Source organism: Lycium ferocissimum, chromosome 8, assembly GCF_029784015.1.
Source record: "Lycium ferocissimum isolate CSIRO_LF1 chromosome 8, AGI_CSIRO_Lferr_CH_V1, whole genome shotgun sequence".
NCBI classification, from domain to species: Eukaryota; Viridiplantae; Streptophyta; class Magnoliopsida; order Solanales; family Solanaceae; genus Lycium; species Lycium ferocissimum.
The window spans coordinates 48608543-48628984 of record NC_081349.1 but is presented as its reverse complement, the minus strand read 5'-3'; the positions used below and the strand labels follow the sequence as shown (position 1 = coordinate 48628984).

Here is a 20442-nt window from a genome sequence, read left to right as displayed (position 1 = left end):
GATACAATTAAGTGATCGGCTGGTCACATATAGTTTTCACTTTTTGTCCAAAAGATTATTTGAACATAGAATCAATATAGTTTTTCGGAATTTAAAAAACTCCAAAAAGTTATTTTCACAATTTTTGCTCAAATCACTCACAAAAATTCAAAAGTAACTCCAATTTTATTCATCAAAATATTTTGTTTTTCGAATTTCTCATTTGTTATATATATCCAAACGCTCAATAAGAATATAGTATAAGTATTGAATCAAAATTGGATATACTCCTTGACACACGCGTGACATTTAAATATTTCTCTCACAAATCCAAATTCCGCCCCATTATATTAGCATCTGAAAAAACGTAAAATATAAGTACTAATATTAGCATATCCTTTCCCTTCCTTTTCTATTAGCAACTCCAAATTTAATGCTTACAAATCCAATTTTTTTTTTTAATGTTTTTTCCTAACCCTAGCAGAGAGAAAGAGAGATAGATCGCTGTATATGTATATGTTATTTTATTATATACAAATATATATATATATTAGAGGAGCAAATCTATACAGATTTACAGCAAACTCATAGGGTGGATTGCATCCGATTTGAAAGGTAAGTTTGTATTTTATTTGCATGGATTTATTGTACCTGGTAAATAAGTCATATAAAATTGATACACTTTTATTAAACATTTTTTATGTAATGCTATTAGATTCTATTATTTGGAATTTTGTTTGGCGGTGATCTTCAAGTTTAATTTTGCTAGGGATGTGTTTTTTTTTTTGTCCTAAGTTGGTTAATAGGTTTATATAAGGTGGAAAAAAAAACAGATTTTTGAGTCGATTTTTGCTAATTATTACTCCTTTAATTTATGTGATCTTTTCGATTTGACCCCTAGCGTCAAAGCTAAATTGAATTAGATTAACTCAATATTTTAAGATTAAAATTTATATATTTGAAAATCATATGAAAGTACTATAAGTTGCAATTTTTCTGATATCAATTTGGTGAAAAAATACATCTTAAAATATTGGTCAAAGATCATGCAGTTTGAATCTTGGGAATCTGTTTAAATAAAAATGCCTCTTTCCTTTTTTGGAAACTCTTTAATTCCAACTTTCCACATGGCATGTTTAAGACCACCGGATTAAAGGGAGTTTTGGTACATTCTACGTATTTTAGTTTAAGACCACAAGATTCAAAAGTCTTCTTTAATTTTTTTTTAAACTCCGTGTCAAGCCAAAATCAGATAAACAAATTGAAACCAGAGAGTATCAATTTTGACTATGTAGTTAATGTCGAATACGTGAACTAGTGGACAATTTTGTCACAGTGATCTTAAATTTTAATTTCGGTAGGGATTGGATCTTTTCATGATAAGTTGGGAATGAGGTTTATATGAAGTGAAATATACAGATGTTTGGAGTTGATTTTTGCTAATTATTACTCCTTCAGTCCCAATTTATATGAATGTCTTTGACTGACACGGAGTTTAAGAATGAAAGGAAGACTTTTGAAACTTGTGGTCTAAAACAAGCCATATATTTGTTTGGCTATAACTCATCTCATTAAGGGTAAAAAAGGAAGTTTGAAGTTATATTGTTACCAAATATAGAAAGGTGTCATTCTTTTTTGGACTGACTGAATAGGAAAGAGTGTCATATAAAGTGGGACAGAGGGAGTATCAATTTTGACTATTTCAGTTAATTTTGCATTCGTGAATTAGTGGACAATTTTGCTCATGGTGATCTTAATGTTTAATTTCAGTAGGAATGGATCTTTCTGTGTTAAGTTGGGAATGAGGTTTATATGAGGTGAATGAAACAGATGTTTGAGTTTATTATCAATTTTGACTATTTTAATTAATGTCGAATATGTGAATTAGTGGACAGTGAATGGATAGTTACGTTTAAAGGTAATGACCATAATATAATGCATTATTAATTATGGCGCAGAACAACATGTCAAATCTTACATAGAATGCTTGTGGGCATGAGTTTTATGGGGATATATTATCTTTAGGTCGAGTTGATAGATGATGTTTTTCTGATGAAGCGATATATGCTGGTCTTCTACTAGTTCAGCCATTTTTAGCAAAGCATAAAGGATACGTTCGTTGCTGATTTTGGATTTTGATGAAAGATAGTGCAGAGATTATGCACCAACTATACATGTGAGAGGAATTGATATAATGTAGTAGGAATGTTAGGAAAATTCTCAGAAAATAGTTCTTTGAAATATCATTATCTATTTTAAGAAGGTAGAAATATACAACAACAACGTATCGTATCCAGTGTGATCCCACAAGTGGGTTCTAGGATGGTGGGGTGTACGCAGACCTTACCCCTTCCTGTGTGGGATAGAGACACTCAGCTCTTAAGGTAGAGATATAGTTGGGAAGAATATTTTATTTTAATAATTAAGCCCCCACAAGCCCGTCTCTGACAAGGAAAGAAACCCCTTACCCCCAAGAGGAAGCAAACATAGAGTTTTATGGCGCTTGTATTGCCAAAAAACATTGAGGCATAAAATTAGTGATACACCGACCATCTTGCTTGAGATTGAGGTGTGGTGGTTTTTGTTGTACATAAAATTAGTGATGCTTGATAAAAAAATAAAAAAAAAATTATTGATATATATTATGTGTGATTTCCCATGTCGATGTGTGACTTGTGATCACCTTTGGTGAAGTAATCCTTCAGATACTCTTTTTGATGAGTAAGTAGATTTCATTAATAGCATCAAGCAAATGCAAGAGCAAAAATTGCAAAAGAGAGATTGAGTCAGCTCATATACAAAAAATTAGGCCATAACTAGAGTGCTGATAGAATCCAAAAAAGATCAATAGATACAGGGGCCTGGTTGAGCTAGCTAAACAGATTTAGTAAACATTTGGCTTTTAGAGTGATTTGAAGTTAAGATTCCATCAAAACATCTGTGGTTTCTTTGTCCAGATACACCAAAAAAACACTAGCAGATACCATTAACCAGATTTTCGTGATGGCTTTATCAACTTTCCATGAACACCCGCTTGCACAAGCTTCCTTGATGCTGTGAGGCATGATCCAAACTAGTCGAAAATTTGATAAAAACATACTTCAGAGATCTTCTGCAACTGTACAGTGAAGGAGCAAGTGGTTGACACTTTCATAATTCAGTAGACACATCCTTCATAAAAAAAAAAAAAATACAGCTAACACATATAACACCTAGTAACCCTTCAGATGCTCTTTCTACCCATGTCGAATGCCCTGGCTGGCTCATGGGTGGGAAGGTTTCATTTTAGCAGGATATCAAGGAAAATGTTTGTTATAACTATAAGTTGCATTTTACTGGTGATTCAAGGGTTTTTGCATCTTGACCTCAATTTTTTTTTTATTAATTTGGTGGCTGCTCTTAGAAAGGGATATAAGAAATGTGCCAAAATGGGATAGATTGATTGAGAATAAGCTCTGTTCAGATAGGAAACAACGTACTCTAATATCATGTGAAATGCCTCTGCTATGTTGGTCTTTTTGTGATAATTAATTGAATTGGTTTAAGCATGGAAAAACTGTTTGATGATTCTGTTTTTTCAATCTCTTGCATCTGCCCTTTGTTGATAGGTCATTAGCCTATACGATGAAGTTCACTAATAGAATCCAAGATATGTGCATCTCACGTACCAAATTGGTTTAAGCATGATGAATGAGCTTTTTCAAAATTTTGTAAAGCTAAACTGGAAAAACCTTTGGTCCTTAATGTTACTCGAGAAGACCAGAAAAACTTCTTGTTCACTATTTGGCTTAGCAAATATAATCTCACTGTTCTGTTATTTTATTAAGTGATTCCTTAATAGTTTTTTGTCCACATTAGTTGTTCAAAGACTCAATCACTAATGCCCAACTGTTTCTATATCTGGTATTGTGAATTCTCTTCCTCCTCCTGTAGAGAAGCACTGAAATATTGATCTCTAGATATGACAGTAACTAATGAGATATGCCTGAACTATTATCATTACATAAAATATTGGAATTGCATTTTTACAAAGAAATATTACAACTGCTCACTAGCTGATTATTTCATTTCAGGTACATATATATTTTGAAAAATGGCAGATGCCATGTCAAACTTTTGGGGTCCTGTAACATCTACCAAAGAGTGGTGTGAGCTAAATTATGTCCGCTCCTCCTACATTGCAGAGTTCTTTAATACCATATCAAATGTTCCATGCATAATTTTGGCTTTGATTGGTCTTGTGAATGCCCTCAGACAGCGGTTTGAGAAAAGGTTCAGTGTCCTTCATATGTCAAATATAATACTTGCCATAGGGAGCATGATATATCATGCGACGTTGCGGCAGATGTAAGAACTTTCTCCCTTATTTCCCATTTTGTTTTATCTATAAAATTGGTTTATTGTTATTTATTCCCCACATTGCCGGAACATGAAGAAGGTAATCCATATTATTGACATGAGTACCTATAGCGCTATATTATTGACATGACTACCTATAGTACTACATTATTAACATGAGAACCTATATTTTGTTAAATGCATGAGAATATAGCTCTGTCTCATTTACTACATTGAACTTTCGAAGAAGCTAATAGAACGCCAATTGTTTAAAGCCTAAAAAAGCTTGGTAAAAGGAACTTGACCTTAGTACTTGTGGGCAGCTCATGCTACCTAGTTATTGGTTTAACCTTGACAGAAGATCATTTACTGTCCTTTTTGGCAAGTAAACTTTGTAGCAGGTTCTGGGATGATTTTTCTCTCTCTCTCTCTCTCTCTCTCTCTTTTTTATTTTTTATTTTTTTTTTATTTTTTTTGGCATCTTGTCTTAAAAAATTCATATATGTGTATGATACATTTATTTCATTCTGATTCTTTTTGTTTTTTTTTTTTTTCTCTTCAAACCATGAGGTAAAGCCTAAAAGATTTGTTTTTCTTAGGGAACTATGTGGTGCTACTTTTGATGGCTAGATCTCTTTCAGAAGGCATGTAGCACCAATTTGATAATATTCAATTATTATTTAATGCTTTAAATATGACTCCTTGCGTTCCACTTTATGTGATATACTTTCCTTATTAGTCTATTCCAAAAGAATGACACTTCTAAATTTGGGAACAATTAACTTTACATTTCCCATTTTACCCTTGATGAGAAGCTTTTGTAACCACACAAATGTTACGGCGTTTTAAAAGTTTTATAGTCACACAGATGTTTTGACGTGTTTTAGACTACAAGTTTCAAACGTCTATTTCTTTCTTAAACTCTGTCAATTCAAATTACATCACATAAATTGGACTAGCCTGTACTACTTTTCCTCTACAAGTTCCAATTTGCTTAACCTCCAAGTTGTTAATGTGTCAACACTTGAACGGTGTAGCTCCTTCGGATATTAAATATTGCATAAACGAATGCCCACAACCTCATGTTTGTCAATTTGCTGCATAACAGGATAAAGCTGACTATGAACTAGATACCAAGTTGACCTCCTTTAATCCCTCTTGCTTCTTGTGTGAATGTTGTATGCCTGATATTGAAGTTTCTTGTTAGATTAAACTATATTTTTGCTTCGTGCATACAGAATGAATGGAAAACAATTGTCATATATCCATATGTTAGATAATACTTGCTGATATGTGCTTGAGTTTTATGGTTTATGCTAATGCATTATGATCCATGCTTTAAATTGATAGGCAACAGCAAGGTGATGAGACACCCATGGTCTGGGAAATGCTGCTCTATATTTACATCATTTATTCACCAGATTGGCATTACAAGAGTACAATGCCCACTTTTTTGTTCCTTTATGGTGCTGCATTTGCCATTCTGCATTCACAGATTCGCTTTGGTCTTGGTTTCATGCTACATTATGCACTATTGTGCCTTCTTTGCATTCCTCGCACATATAAGTATTACATTCATACAGAAGACAGATCCGCAAGGCAGCTTGCAAAGTTATATGTGGCCACTTTATTAGCTGGAGCTGTTTGCTGGCTGTGTGATCGTCTATTCTGCAAGGACATTTCACGCTGGTACTTTAATCCACAAGGTCATGCAGTATGGCATGTCCTTATGGGTTTTAATGTGTACTTCGCAAATGCATTCTTGATGTATTGCCGTGCTCAGCAAAGAGAATGGAATCCAAAAATCAAGCACTTCCTCGGATTTTTGCCATACGTAAAGATCCATAAACCGAAAGCTCAGTAGCAGAAGTTATTACTCCGAACTCAACGTGTAAGAAAAAGCAGTGCATGAAATGGCACCAAGGAGCAAGTGCCATGCCAGGACTCGCGATTTTTTGTCTTCTCCAATGCGGAGTATTGTGTATATGAAAGTTTGAATCAGTTTACTGGTTTGGGTAGTGATCAAATTTTTTACTGTACAATTAGTGGTCTCCCGGTGTACCATATATTTTTACTCACACAGAAGACTGACATGGACTAACTAGTAGTCTTTTTGGCTGATGTTTTTGCTTTTGCATTTTAGGAATTGTTCTGACATGGTTTTTGCTATTATGAAAGCACAATAAAAGGTGGTTTTTGATTACTCATGATCTAGCATAACTAGTAGTCTTTTATCCTAATGTTTTTGCCTTTGCATTTTATGAACTGTTCTAACTTGGGTTTTGCTATTATGTAAGCATGGTTTTTTATTACGAAGTGATCTAGCATAGCGCTTTTTCTTTTGTCTGAAATTTGGTAGAAGCATTTAGCCAAACAGATGAATGTGATTCTCTTTTGATATCTCACTCTTGATTTTGGCTTTTAAGCATTAAGCACGTAGGAAAGGAATTTCTCTTTTAGAATGCCAGAACAGATTTCAGCATTTCATATCAAAAGAGGGTTCACATTAGCAAAAGAAATAGGATACGAAGGCTCAGAAATGGAAACAGGCTCTGTACTTGTTGAGTGTAGACGACATACAATGTCACCCCCTAAAGACTGTTGTTGAATAGTGCAAATATTTATTGAAAGATGATAAGGCCACTATTAAACATGTATGGGGCGAAGCAAATTATTGTGCCAATTTTCTGGCAAACATGAAGAAAATTGACTAATCTAGGAAGATGTTATTAAGAACATGGAGTTGTTTCTCCGATTAAAGTCTTATAGCTTACGAATGATTTTAAATTTTTTCGAGTCTTTTCATTGTACCGAAAAAAAAGATTGCTGCCTTTTCTTGTAATTAGTTACAAGCTGTGATAGAAATCCTATGGCGAACCTCAAAGAACAAGCACAAGTAGAAACGCGGAATTAAAGATAGAAGAAATTGAGGATGAGAAGAGAAGATAACAGCAAGACCCAAATTAGATGAAATAGAAAGACAAACTTGGAAATAGGTTTCCAAATCCTTCTTTCTAACTCTAACAATTTGAACCAATATTAATTGAAATCAAGGCAAGAGGAATTCAATTTATATCCACAAATGACCAACTTTTCATGAATTTCAAGGACAAGGGTTCATTAAAAAACAATGGAACGACACCCCATCAACTAAGCCTAAAACTAGGGCTAGTAAGCCAAACAAACTATGATAATAATATCAATTCTCAATACATCAAAAACTAAGTAATGAAATGACTAAGTGTAGTATTTATACTACTATGCGAAAGAACACCAGGGTAACTATTTCAAAAATACCTTAATGAAGTAAGGGTCTTGTTTGGTAATCTTCTTTAGGATGATGGCTTGACTTTAAAGACTAGCCTCTTTGCATGGCTAACCGCCATCATCTCCTTCCATGCGACCAAACAATCATCCACACGTCATATGCTCTCTTATGAAGCTACTCAAAGGTCTCCAAAGCCTCTCGTCGCATCACCGTGGCTTGTAAGGCTCGAAGTTCCTTGGCTCGGCCTCTGATGAAGTATCTTGATTCATGTGTGCTTCTGGGGATCGTATCATCCTCCCCTTCTTGGAAAGGATTCGTCCTCGAATCCGAACCTTGCAAAACATAGGAGATAATGAGTACATGCACCCTCACAAAACACTCAAGGTAATCATCATAAGACAAATGATGATACCTAAAGTAAGCAAAGCATACGACCAACACACTAAATGACTCACTTTTATGATATAACCAAGCATCATAAGGATCTAAAAAGTGTAAGTATCCAAATAATGCCCCAGACACTTGGCTATTCAAGACATGTAGACAAAAGGGTAAATTAAGGAACCCAATGCATTTAGGAAAACAAACATGCAAGTTCTCATTGGTCCTAGCAATCAAGAAGTACATATCTCCCCTTAAGTCAAGAAACAAGTAATATCCCTCATGGCTAAGTGTAATTTCACAAACAAGCCCAACCCAAGTCAAGGGTCTAATCATCACACTAGCCCACTTTAAGAAAGGGATCACTCCTAAGTCAACACCGGGGTCAAATACGAAGGTATTCCCCACACTATTTTGCTCACATTCCCCATGCAAGCTTAAAATGAAGTCAAGTAATAACACTAGGCAAGAATCACATGATTGGATAGAAGTGCTACTACTATACTCATCACATAAAGAAGTTACCTCCATGGCTTTAGAAAGCCTAAGAATAAGCATGAGCCACGAATACATACCGTCCTTGAAGGAAGTACAAGATGTGACTTCATACCAAAGTGTAGTCCAATGAGGTCTTCTCCCATGGTTTTCCTCTTCAAGACTCCTCCTTTGATGAACCTTCACAAACAAGTTAGTCCAATAACCAAGTTTATCAAGAGAGAGAGTTTTACCTTTACACTCATTGAACCTATTCCAAGCTTAAAGTAGCATCTCCTCACCCTTAAGGTTAGAAGATCTAGTATAGACATTCCAAAATGTAGGCTCCTTTCCTTACACATTTCTCCCCTTCTTTAAAGAGCGCTCTTCATTTTTGGAAGCCTTTCCAAAATACGATGTTGGTCCGTCAAGTGGGTCACAAACTCTCAAGAAGGACTTTTCGTCTTCAGGGATGGGGTCAACAACTTCACCCACCCCATGCTTGTTATCATGACCAAGCTTCACTTCACAATCCCTAGAGAGGGAAGTTCCTCATTTGGGAAGGGTATCATCATCCCATAGTGGGTTACTAAACACCTTGTAGCCTCCAAATGTGGCTACAGTCTCAACATTACCATGCATTCCACTAGGTACAGTCTTTTCACTAGTCATGCAACATCAAATAAGACATTATCTCTAAAGAGAGGACAATCAATAAGAGTTGAGGATTCCAAACATGTAATTTCACTCTCATAAAGACAAACGTCATTTTTCAAAGCAATTTCCTTTTCATGACTATCTATACGATCAATTATATCAACATCATCACTAATTTGAGGTTCATTAGGCACATCACAAAGTTCCTCAATTAGTGGACTAACATAACAAACAAATTGATCAACACAAGTATCCACACTAGTTGGACGCAACTCGATCTTGCTAGAAGAATCAATTCTGTCATCGCTAGGATCAACTAGTGTGTGAGCTATCATTTCACATAACAACGCACTAACATCCAAATCACAAGTGTCAACACTAGGTGGACACAAATTGATCTCACAAGAAGGATCAATTCGGTCATCAATAGGATCAACTAGTGTTGGAACACCCATATCAACAACATTGTTAATAATCTTTAAAGAACTAAGCTCAACACGTGGTAAAGACTCATTAAGCTCACATAAGGACAAGCTATCATTCACACTCAGGTCAACAACATGAACATGAACATTAATTGGAGTGTTGAGATTAGCTATTTTACCTTGAAGTTCACATAAACTATCTTCTTTACCGTGGTTTTCAACTTTGGAGTCCATTTGCTCTTTGGGGAAGCGTTCAACTACCTCATGAACTTTCAAAGTTTGAGGCTCATCAATCGGTTTGCTTCCAATAATGCTTGCACCATTATCAAGACAGCTAGAAAAGAAAGAAAAGTTACATGAGTTAGAATAGGGTTGTGACTACCCTCTCACATCACTCCCCACAACCTTTTTTTTTTTTTTTTCATTCTAGAGTTGTCACTTTTCTCTCCCTTACTCCTCTCAATCTTTTCTCTCTCACTTTCATGGGAGTTGGGACAAGTGTCAAGCATTCTTTGGGGAGGATTGGGGAAACCATCCACTTCAATCTCCTCTTTCGCTTCACAAGGATTAGATTTCTTTCCCTTCATTTGTTGCTCCTTGATTAAGCGTTCCATCATTAGGTGTAGATGCTCTTCCATCACTTTGATATCGTTGGCTATCCTTTCCACTTATGAAGGATCGGGATCACTCACCATAGGAAGGGGTTCACTTGCACTTGCTTCTTCTTTAGGGAGTATGGGTGCAAAAAGAAATCCCCCTTTCTTGTCCACTACATACTTGTACCATTCTTGCTCATATGAAACCCTATGTTCTTGGTACCAAGGATCTCCCAAACACAAGTGACAATTGTCTAGGGGAAGTACATCGCACCGGATTTCCTCTTGGTAGTTGCCATGGGCAAAGAATACCTTCGCACTCCTATCCACCAAGTACCCTCTTTGATCATAGTAAGGATTTCGTCTCATCACACAAGATATTACCAACTCTTTAACCGCTTGAGGGGCAAGGTAGTTGCTATACCATCACTAAACACAAGGGAGTACCCCGCACTACCAAGGAGACTTACTTTCGTCTCAAGGATTTGCCTTTTCGGGTCATTTCTTCCTTGAAACCTTGCATTTCCTCTGCTTCTATCATCTATCGAAACTTCGCTCCTACCTCCAACATCATAACCATATTTAGAACATGGAACATTCGTATTAGGATAAAAAGTATGATCCATTAAATTTCTTGAAGTAGGAAATGTATACTCTCTATGCATACTCTCTTCTTCTCCTAGGACGATTCCTACTTGGTCCAACCCACACACGTATACCACTTTGCTTGGGATAAGAAGTATCACAAGGCAATGTACGTGAATATCCGCTAAAAGACTCTTCACAAATATCATATTCAAAGTAACTATCTTCATAGACATATTCACCAAAAAGTGCATACCCACAAGGGTCATGTTCGTCACAGCTTCCTAATTCATGCAAGTCTTCACCAATTGATTCATAACGTAGGTGTGAGGAAGGAATATACCTCAAGCCGCCTCCATATCATTGGTGTGTAGTATGAGAACCGTCAAAGCTTTCTTCTTCACCATAGAATTCTTCATAAAGCTCCTCTACTCCTTCATCCTCTTCATAATACCCATGAGATCCACTTGTCTCATATTCACCTCCAGAGTAGTACTCTCCGCCATCACATTGGTCATGTTCATATTGACCACCATTGTCTCCATAGTCTTCTTCACTATAATAGCCATATCCTCCATTACCATAGGCATAGCCTTCCATGTCGTCACCACAAGATTCCGTGGCTATGGATGACATGATTCCTTATATCTCATCTCGTTATGACTTCTCTTCTTGTACTTACAAAACGAGCAAACAAAATTAGTAGTAAAGTTCCTCACATCACTCGTATTTGCACTCAAACATTACCACACTCTAGTGTCCTTCCAAAGTTGTCAACGAATCGCTTATCCAAATTAATTCACAAGGTTGCTAATTCTTTGTGGAAGAAATAGATTCTTGTCAATTGAAAGACGGACGACTCGATTAAAACAAACGGACGGAGCCAAAGAAGTTTCAACGAGGTTAAAATGAGAAAAGCTTGAAAGAAATTGGTACAAAAGAAATTCCGACTCAAGAACTAGTTAACAACCAAGTAAGGATCAATCATTAGTTGTTAATTAGATAGGAGAATCAGAGAAAAGAGAGGGAAGTGAAAGAAATCGAACCCAAGACTACAGTAGATGTACCTTAAATTCACGGTCCGTAGAGTCAAATCAATGAACCCAATTCGTGCTCCACGAACTCGTTCGTGCTCCCCACGAGCATGAAGAAATCAATGACTGTAGCTACTGCCTGGCTCCACGAACTCGTTCATGCTCCACACGAACTCAACACGATCTAACTTCGTGGACACGAACTGACTTCGTTGCCACGAACTCTCCGTTCAGGGGTACCTTTTTTTCCAATTTTTTTTATTTGGTACTTGGAGTACCTCGGGCCCACTATTTCAGACATTTTGCCATTTTTGCCCCAACAAACACTTTTTCAACTTGGACTTGGATTTTTTTTTTTTGGATCAAACATTCCTTTTTGCATCTTCTTCCTTATGAACTTATGAAGATCCTCAAGAACACCAAAAACATTCAAATTTTCAACTCCTTCATTCCAACTCCAATTGCTTCCAATTTTTAGGTCTAGCTTCCCCTCAATGTAGAGAAGAAAGCCCACTCCAAATTGAAATCAATTGGCCTTCAAATCACTAGACCCATTTGCTTGTTCTTCAAGTTGTTAAAAAACCTTCAAGTCAACAATGGTGATTTGCCCAAAAGTTCTCCGAACAACTTGAAATTGTAGATCTAGGTAGATTTGACCTTTAGGAACTCAAAATCTACACTCAATTTCACTCAACAACACCAATTTTTTTTTTTTTGAATTTTTTGAATTTCCAGATTTTTTTTTTGGGATTTTCAAATAAGATGAACCTAAGATTAAGAATTGTAAGCACAATCCTTTAGCCTAAGCTCTGATACCAAATGATAGAAATCCGATGGTGAAACTCTAAGAATCACAAACACGGGTAGAAACGCGGAATTAAAAATAGAAGAAATTGGGGATGAGAAGAGAAGATAAAAGCAAGACCCAAATTAGATGGAATAGAAAGACAAACTTGGAAATAAGTTTCCAAATCCTCCTTTCTAACTCTAACAATTTGAACCAATACTAATTGAAATCAAGGCAAGAGAAATTCAATTGATATCCACAAATGAACAACTCTTCATGAATTTCAAGGACAATGGTTCATTAACAACAATGGAACGACATTCCATCAACTAAGTCTAAAACTAGGGCTAGTAAGCCAAACAAACTATGAAAAAATAATATCAATTCTCAATACATCAAAAACTAAGTAATGAAATGACTAAATGTAGTATTTATACTACTATGCTAAAGAAGATTAGGCTAACTATTACAAAAATACCCTTAATAAAGTAAAGGCCTTGTTTGGTAGTTTTCTTTTGGGATGATGACTTGACTTTAAAGAATAGCCTATTTGCACGGCTAACCACCATCGTCTCCTTCCATGCGACCAAGCAATCATCCACACGTCACATGCAATCCTATGAAGCTCCTCAGAGGTCTCCACAGCCTCTCTTCGCATCACCATGGCTTGTAAGGCTCAGAGTTCCTTGACTTGGCCTCAAACGAAGTACCTTGATTCATGCGTGCTCATCGGGATCGTATCAAGTTGGGATGCAGCTGTCCTATTGGTCTACAATGTTTTTAAGGTTTCAGCATTAACCATGGAGATGCCCTAGTCACAATTTAGAATACTCATTTAGTAAAAGCAACACACTGCAGGTTAGCGTTAATGATTTTAGTCAATATCAATTCTAGAAAGTCAAGACTTCAATACATAATTCTCCGAAAGTCGGCATGCTGAGTTCGTATGAGACCACAAAATGAGAGAGAAAAAAAAAGTATAAAGGATATTTGTTAAAGGCATTCGATATTTTTCTAGGTTTGGTGACTAGATCGAGTTAAATACACACACTCCCAATTGTGTCAGTAAAATTCCTGCCAGATTTAGCTATCAAATAAAACAGACAATTTTCTCAATCGTTACTAGGAGTTGAGAGTAGAGTCCACAAGGGTAAAAGGGCAGCCCAATCCACAAAGCATCCCGCCTTAGCAAGGTCAAGGGGAGGGGGGTGGTACCAATAAAATAAAATAATAATAATTAAGTTACATCTTGGAGTTTATTCAAAACAGTCCTACCAACAACAGTCGAGCAAAATGTTTGAGGAAGAAAACAATTCAAAGTTGAATAGTATCAACGATAGCCTCAAGTGCTTTTTTCTCCAACTCTTTTTCATCAATCCACATGGAACTTTGCCGTCGTAGAAGATCTTGTTTCTCTTTCTTCTTCTCTGAGAAGTTCTTTTCCCTCATCCTCCAGTATTCAAGCTTTCCCTGTCTTTCTTTAAGCTGCAAACATAATAATTAAACATGCACGGGATACGTTATTTTTACTATATTGAGAAAATTAGCAAGCAAAGTTATATGCATTTCAGACATACTCAACGCTATAACAGACTACATTCTTGCACCTACTTTACAATTGAACTGTATGTATCGTCTCCAAAAAAGGGATGAAAAAAGATCACTAACAATGTTGGCAAAAGCTCGCTTGAGGTGCGTTAAAGCCCTTAAACAAGACACAGGGCCCTAGCCAATTTGCCTCACTTAGGGATTGTTTTAGTAAACAAGGCTCCAATGCATGTACCTCATCGTGTATGGATCTGTATTGAAGAGGCGGCACTATACAACAAATATAGCTCACAATGTGATACATTACTATTAAGGAAGGAATCACAATGAATGTATACATGAGTTAGAGGCTCTACATAAACCACTCACGCGTCAAAAGATTATATCAAACATTTGAAAAAACTTGCTAGAGGGATAACAACCCCCCTTGCTAACTGTTGAATGTCCAAGTTTGAGTGGCTATAAGATGGAATATGTACAGTTTTAATCTAAACTGGACGAACATGAGACCTACAATTAACATTTGATTTGTTTGGATTTAAAATAAAGAAAGTAGCATTCGGAAGTAAAAGAAAAAAGAATCTTATCTCAATACTTGTGTTGTACAACATGATTTACAACTTCCAACATCAGGCTAATAATAAAGGACACAGTTTCAGAATAGATAGGAAAAGGAAACTGAACATGTAATTTAGAACTAGAGGGAGTTCAAGATAGCCAAGGACTGAGCTATGTTGAAAAATGTACCTTGCCATAATCAAATACTTCCTCCGTTCCAATTTATGTGGCACACTTTCCTTTTTAGTTTGTCCCAAAAAGAGTTTCTCTATAATTAGAAATAATTTAACTTTAAAATCCTCATTTTACCCTTAATGACATGATTTATAGCTACACAAGTGTCTAAGGTTTGTTTTAGACCACAAATTTCAAAAGTCTTCCTTTCTTATACTTTGTGCCTAGCCAAACGGTGCCACATTAATTAGGATGAAGGGATTACACATTATGATGATTCACTCTATTCAAACTCATGTTGAAGTCAAATAATGATAAAGGATAAATGACCTCCTCATATATCAACGGCTAATCAAATTTATTCATCATGCACTTAGTTCAAGGTAAAATACAGAGTAAAAGAAAAGATAGATGACAAGGCACATTTACTTTTCCGTAGATTAGTATCCACCCATATAATAAACATTTATTTTTTTTATCAGGAAAAATCATAGCATCCACCCATATAATAAACACTATGGCAGGACTGTATGAGCTTGATCATCTCAGAAAGAGTCCTCTTGTTGATTCAGTAAAAGAGCTTATGGGTGAATTTCATCAAGCAGTATGCTTACAGTCCTAGCATTCTCTAAAGTTCATTTCTCCTTGTTTCAATTCAGGTACTTAGTCGAGTGATGGCTCTGCAGTTGCAGGAATTGCAAGTCGGTCTCTCAGAAAAGGTTGGTTTGGGAAGAATTCATTAAGCAGAAGCTACCGTTGCACTTCAACATTAACCATGCTTACTGGTTTAGCATCATGTATGATCCTTTGGAGCCTGCTTCTATTCAACTAATTCAGTTGAGATACCTCTACAGAGGCAGGCCAATATAAGCATCTTCTAGTCGTGAAGACTTTGCTTATATTTTAGCATCTTTTAACATTCATCTCCAGTGTTCTTTCATTGTATCCAGGAATTTTTAGTATCGATAGGTCCAAGGTATTTCAGTCTCAATATAGCTCCATAATTTATAATAACTAACGAAATTTGCAGATACCCGAAGATTTAACCATCTACTTATGTATAGAACAAGTAAAACTCATGATATTCGAGTGGTATTATATATAGCTAGGCACACGAGGTGATTCCCAAGTTTGCATTCAAATTTTTTTGTCCTACAAGTTAAGCTTATGAGGTGGATGAACCACAAGAGAGTAGCTTATGAATACCTAAGTACAACTCTAGAGGTGCAAAGAAAAAGATCTTTTAACAATGCCTCAGTTCATATGTTATGAGGTAATAGCAAAAGTTGTAAACAACCAGTATTTTTAAAAGAAATAAGTGCAAAAGAACGATCAGGTCCATGGAGTGTAAGGCAAAAAAGTCTGAAGTGAAACGCATGCTTTTCTTAAGTGAAGCACCAAATTTATGGAAAACTAAAGTACCAAATATGTATGAATTTAGTACTATAATAATCAAACTGTAATTAAAATAACTAATTTCAGCATCCACTATACAGTTTTGCCGATATTATCCAATTCCTCTAAAGTTGAGATTCAAAAAACTGACAAACATGTCATTATTGGAAGCAGACACTTTTCTGAAGCGGTAGCCCCTCACTTCGCATCGCTTCCTTGCTGTAAGCGAGAAAGCACATGTCTAATAAGTTATCTGATATCTTTGTCCACATGCTATTATTGGAATTCTTAGGCTTAACTTCACATCTCCTTCTCATCCCTTGATGTGTTATATTTTCTGCAACTCTATGCTTTTAAATGCATAACCAAAACTCTTATTTCTAGTTATATTTATGAAATAAATATTACTTGAAGACATTCAAAGCTCAAAGCATAGGATACCTAGAACTAGATGCCTGCAATGCATTAATCGACTTTGCTTATAACACTTCTTGATAACACAATTGCAAGTAAAAGGAAGGCATATCCCGTATCCAACAATGTAGTGACATACAGAAAGTGTTTACCATTTACACTCATCCTAAACCAACAGATTGGAACTTCCAATACTTGCATAGACTCTCGTCGCTGATGGAAGTTAATCATCTCTTGAGAAAAACTACCATCACCCAATAGCTACTTCAAGCAGTAAAAATCACAACAACTATTACAACTCAACCTTAACTAGTAAAATGAATCCTGTACATCTATTTTGCTCCATTTGGGCCTATAACATTGTGAGGATTTCCTAGTGGCCGAAGCAGTGGGAGAGTTAACATGAGTTTTGCAGGTTCGACAGAACAACAGTTTCGACTCAAACCCTCTGTGTAGAGCGAGAATGAACAACAAATATCGATAGAGTTAGATGCGCATTTCGAAACCCGTATCCCCAACTCAAAACCTAAAACATCTAATTTTTTGAATTAGCCACTTGGTCCAAGAGTTGGAATAATAACGTTGGGAATCAAACTTAAAATCATATATCAATGAGAGTGGTTGAATTATTCCCATTTGGGTACGCATATTACCTAATCCCTATGTGACGAGAGGTGGCAGGTTCCTGAACTAGTGGATTTGCTTGCAAATTGGCCTGAACCAGTGGATTTGCTTGCAAATTGGCACTTCACCTTATAAAATAAGACCTATTGCAAGGATATCATAAGACGACTAGTCCCCACCATAATTATCCTCCGTACTCCCCACACCCCCGTAGTATTTGTCTAAATTAAATACAAATACTTTTAGGATAATATTCTTTGCTTATGTAGCGAACACAAGAAACAACAACAACAACAACATACCCAGTGAGTCCCACAATGTGGGGTCTGGGGAGAGTAGATTGTACGCAGACCTTACCCCTACCTTAGGTAGGGAGGTTGTTTCCGGAAGACCCTCGGCTCAAGAAAAAGCATAGGAAAGGTTAGATACGGGTAAACAATTCAAAGCAATTATGAAAATGAAAACAACGAAAGTGAATTAAGCCATGATAAACCATTTTGTGCAAACAGATACTCGCAGAAATCAAGGGACAAGAAACTAAAGATCAATGCAACTACTCGCAAGAAAGGCTAAACGCGACTATCTACTAGCCTTCTACCCTGATCTGAGTCCTCCATACCCTCCTATCTAAGGTCATGTCATTGGTAAGCTGAAGATGCGCCATGTCCTGTCTAATCACCTCTCCCCAATACTTCTTCGGCCTACCTCTACCTCTTCTGAAACCGTCCATAGCCAGCCTCTCGCACCTCCGCACTGGGGCATTTGTGTCTCTCCGCATCACATGCCCAAACCATCTCAGTCTCGCTTCCCGCATCTTGTCCTCCACCGAGGCTACTCCTACCTTGTCTCGGATAACTTCATTCCTAATCCTATCGCTCCTAGTGTTCCCACACATCCATCGCAGCATTCTCATTTCAGCCACTTTCATCTTCTGAACGTGGGACTTCTTGACTGGCCAACATTCCGCCCCATACAACATAGTCGACCTAACCACCACTTTGTAGAACTTGCCTTTTGAGTTTTGGTGGCACCTTCTTGTCGCACAACACTCCGGAGGCAAGCCTCCATTTCATCCACCCTGCACCAATACGGTGTGTGACGTCATCATCAATCTCCCCATTTCCTTGTATAATAGACCCAAGATACTTGAAACTATCTATCTTCTGTATGACCTGGGTGCCAAGCTTCACTTCCACGTCAGCCTCATGCACTATATCGCTGAACTTGCACTCCAAGTACTCTGTCTTGGTCCTACTCAACTTGAACCCTTTAGACTCTAGCGAACACAAGAAAATAAGCAAGAAACCCACTCATAGGAAACATTTCCTTCATATCGAGCACACCCAAATACTAGTAAATAAGGAGAAGATGGGCAGAGGATGCTAGCTCTGTGCCTCTCCCACATACAAGACAAACAATTACATACCAGGGTTTTGCGGAACTCTTGTTGAGCAGCTTCTCTTTCCATAGCTTTAGCTTTCTTCTCAGCAGCTTTAGCAACTTTCCTCTCTTCATTAGCAATCCTTTGCGCTTCCTTTTTCGCTTCATCTTTCCTCATTTTCTCAATCCTCTGCATCTCCATTTCTTGTATGTACTCTTTCCTAACTTCCTTCACTTTCTTCGCATATTCGCGTCGTAAAAACGCGAGTTTAGCTTCGGCTTCTTTAGGATCTTTAGGTTTTCTCCATGAATTAAGGTACTTGTTTGCTTGAAGGAACTCGTGGTCATTGTGATGTGATTTTACGGCTGACCCGCCGGCGGCGGAAATTGATCGGAAAAAGGGTTTTAGGGTTTGGTTACGGAGGAGCTGCCCGGAAAGCGACATTTTTGTGCTTTTTTGGGTTTTATGCACAAGTAGTGTATATTGGACTGTACTTGTGAATCTTAGGGCTTGTTTGGATGCCAACATTAGATTTGGTGCTCCCGTTTGGCCATCAGAATATTCCTTTTTTTTCCCCATTTTATTTGAAAATCAGTATTTAAAAAATACCTAAAACCACTTTCTTCACTTTCAGTTCGTTCAAACAACAAAATATTTTTTTGCATAAACTATAACAACTGCATCTTCAACTCCAACTTCAAAAATTTCAAATAAAGTGAAAAATATGGAGTTGCCATGGCCAAACGCTTACTAAAACTACGGAAAAGGGTCAAAAATATTCATAATGTATTAGAAATTGTTCAAAATTGTCCTTCCACTTATTGGATCAAATTTGTTCTTCCATTTACTTATTAGGGTTAAAATTGCCCTTAACGTATTAGAAGTAACTAAAAAATGACGTCCTCCTTGCACCTATTGGATCAAATTAAATTTGCGTCTAACGTTATTAAATTACCCTTCATGTACGACACAATTATGCTCTCTCTGTCTCAATTTATGTGGCAAACTTTTCTTTTTAGTCTGTGCTAAAAAATGACACATTTCTATATTTAGAAACTATTTAACTTTATGAGATGATTCGCAGCTACACAACTATCTAAGGCTTGTTTTGGATCATAAATTTCAAAATTTTCCTTTCTTTCTTAAATTTAGTGCCAAGTCAAATGATTCCACATAAATTGTGAGATGGAGGAAGTATGACTTTTGAGTTTTAATTAAATTTTAATTAAACACATGAACTTTATTTATTGGTCCACATAAAATTTTGACCTACCCATTTGTCACTCAGTCCAACACAAAAGTTTGTATATATGTAAAGAGGGAATACATCGGAACCCCCTGAAGTTGACATCTTTTTTCAAAAAGACACTTAAACTTTCTTCTTCAGTTTTTCATTAGGAAAAAGGGTAGAAAATAATACCACAGAGAAAAACTTCAGAAAATGGGTTGTTTTTCAATTTTTACTGTCCTTTTCTTTACAGTTCTCCATGTTATGTTCTTGCGTGCGCATTCAACTATATATACAGTTTTTCTTTTCTTGAGTAAATTTAAAGTTTTGGCAATTACCTCACGTAATTTATCTCTTTTCATGTAATTTTATTTAGCACAATTATAAATGAAGGTTTTGAAAAGAATCAATAAATTTCCCAGAATTTATAAGGGGTTGGGCTGAAACTCGAATAAAAGAGCTAGATCTTGCCTCTATTAATCTTAAAATCTAATGGGTTTTGCAGAATTGTTTGAAATGTAAGGAATTTTTTTAATAAGATTTTGGAATTGAAGAAAAAGTTGAAGTGGTAATAGTAAAAAGAAGGTGGTCGGAGT

General features: G+C 36.4%; 2 protein-coding genes across 2 annotated transcripts; one reads left to right on the top strand and one right to left on the bottom strand.

Moving 5' to 3' along the window:
- The first annotated feature begins 270 nt into the window (after positions 1 to 270).
- Positions 271 to 6524, top strand: LOC132068677 (alkaline ceramidase-like). The gene is made up of 3 exons (XM_059462346.1): positions 271 to 594; positions 4053 to 4326; positions 5668 to 6524. Exons 2-3 carry the CDS (start codon positions 4073 to 4075, stop codon positions 6179 to 6181), a joined length of 768 nt encoding a protein of 255 aa, XP_059318329.1. The 5' UTR covers positions 271 to 594; positions 4053 to 4072; the 3' UTR covers positions 6182 to 6524.
- Positions 6525 to 13743: 7219 nt separating this feature from the next.
- Positions 13744 to 19062, bottom strand: LOC132066443 (stress response protein NST1-like). The gene is made up of 2 exons (XM_059459755.1): positions 18664 to 19062; positions 13744 to 14009 (listed from the first exon to the last, which is right to left on the bottom strand). Exons 1-2 carry the CDS (start codon positions 19060 to 19062, stop codon positions 13839 to 13841), a joined length of 570 nt encoding a protein of 189 aa, XP_059315738.1. The 3' UTR covers positions 13744 to 13838.
- Positions 19063 to 20442: the final 1380 nt, after the last annotated feature.

Bases quoted from the DNA above. Each gene is read 5' to 3' on its own strand.
- LOC132068677 (XM_059462346.1), top strand. From the start codon at position 4,073: ATGGCAGATGCCATGTCAAACTTTTGGGGTCCTGTAACATCTACCAAA. The intron at 4,327-5,667 runs GTAAGAACTTTC...TTAAATTGATAG, and splicing joins CATGCGACGTTGCGGCAGAT to GCAACAGCAAGGTGATGAGA.
- LOC132066443 (XM_059459755.1), bottom strand. From the start codon at position 19,062: ATGTCGCTTTCCGGGCAGCTCCTCCGTAACCAAACCCTAAAACCCTTT. The intron at 14,010-18,663 runs GTATGTAATTGT...TTATGTTTGCAG, and splicing joins AAGAGTTCCGCAAAACCCTG to CTTAAAGAAAGACAGGGAAA.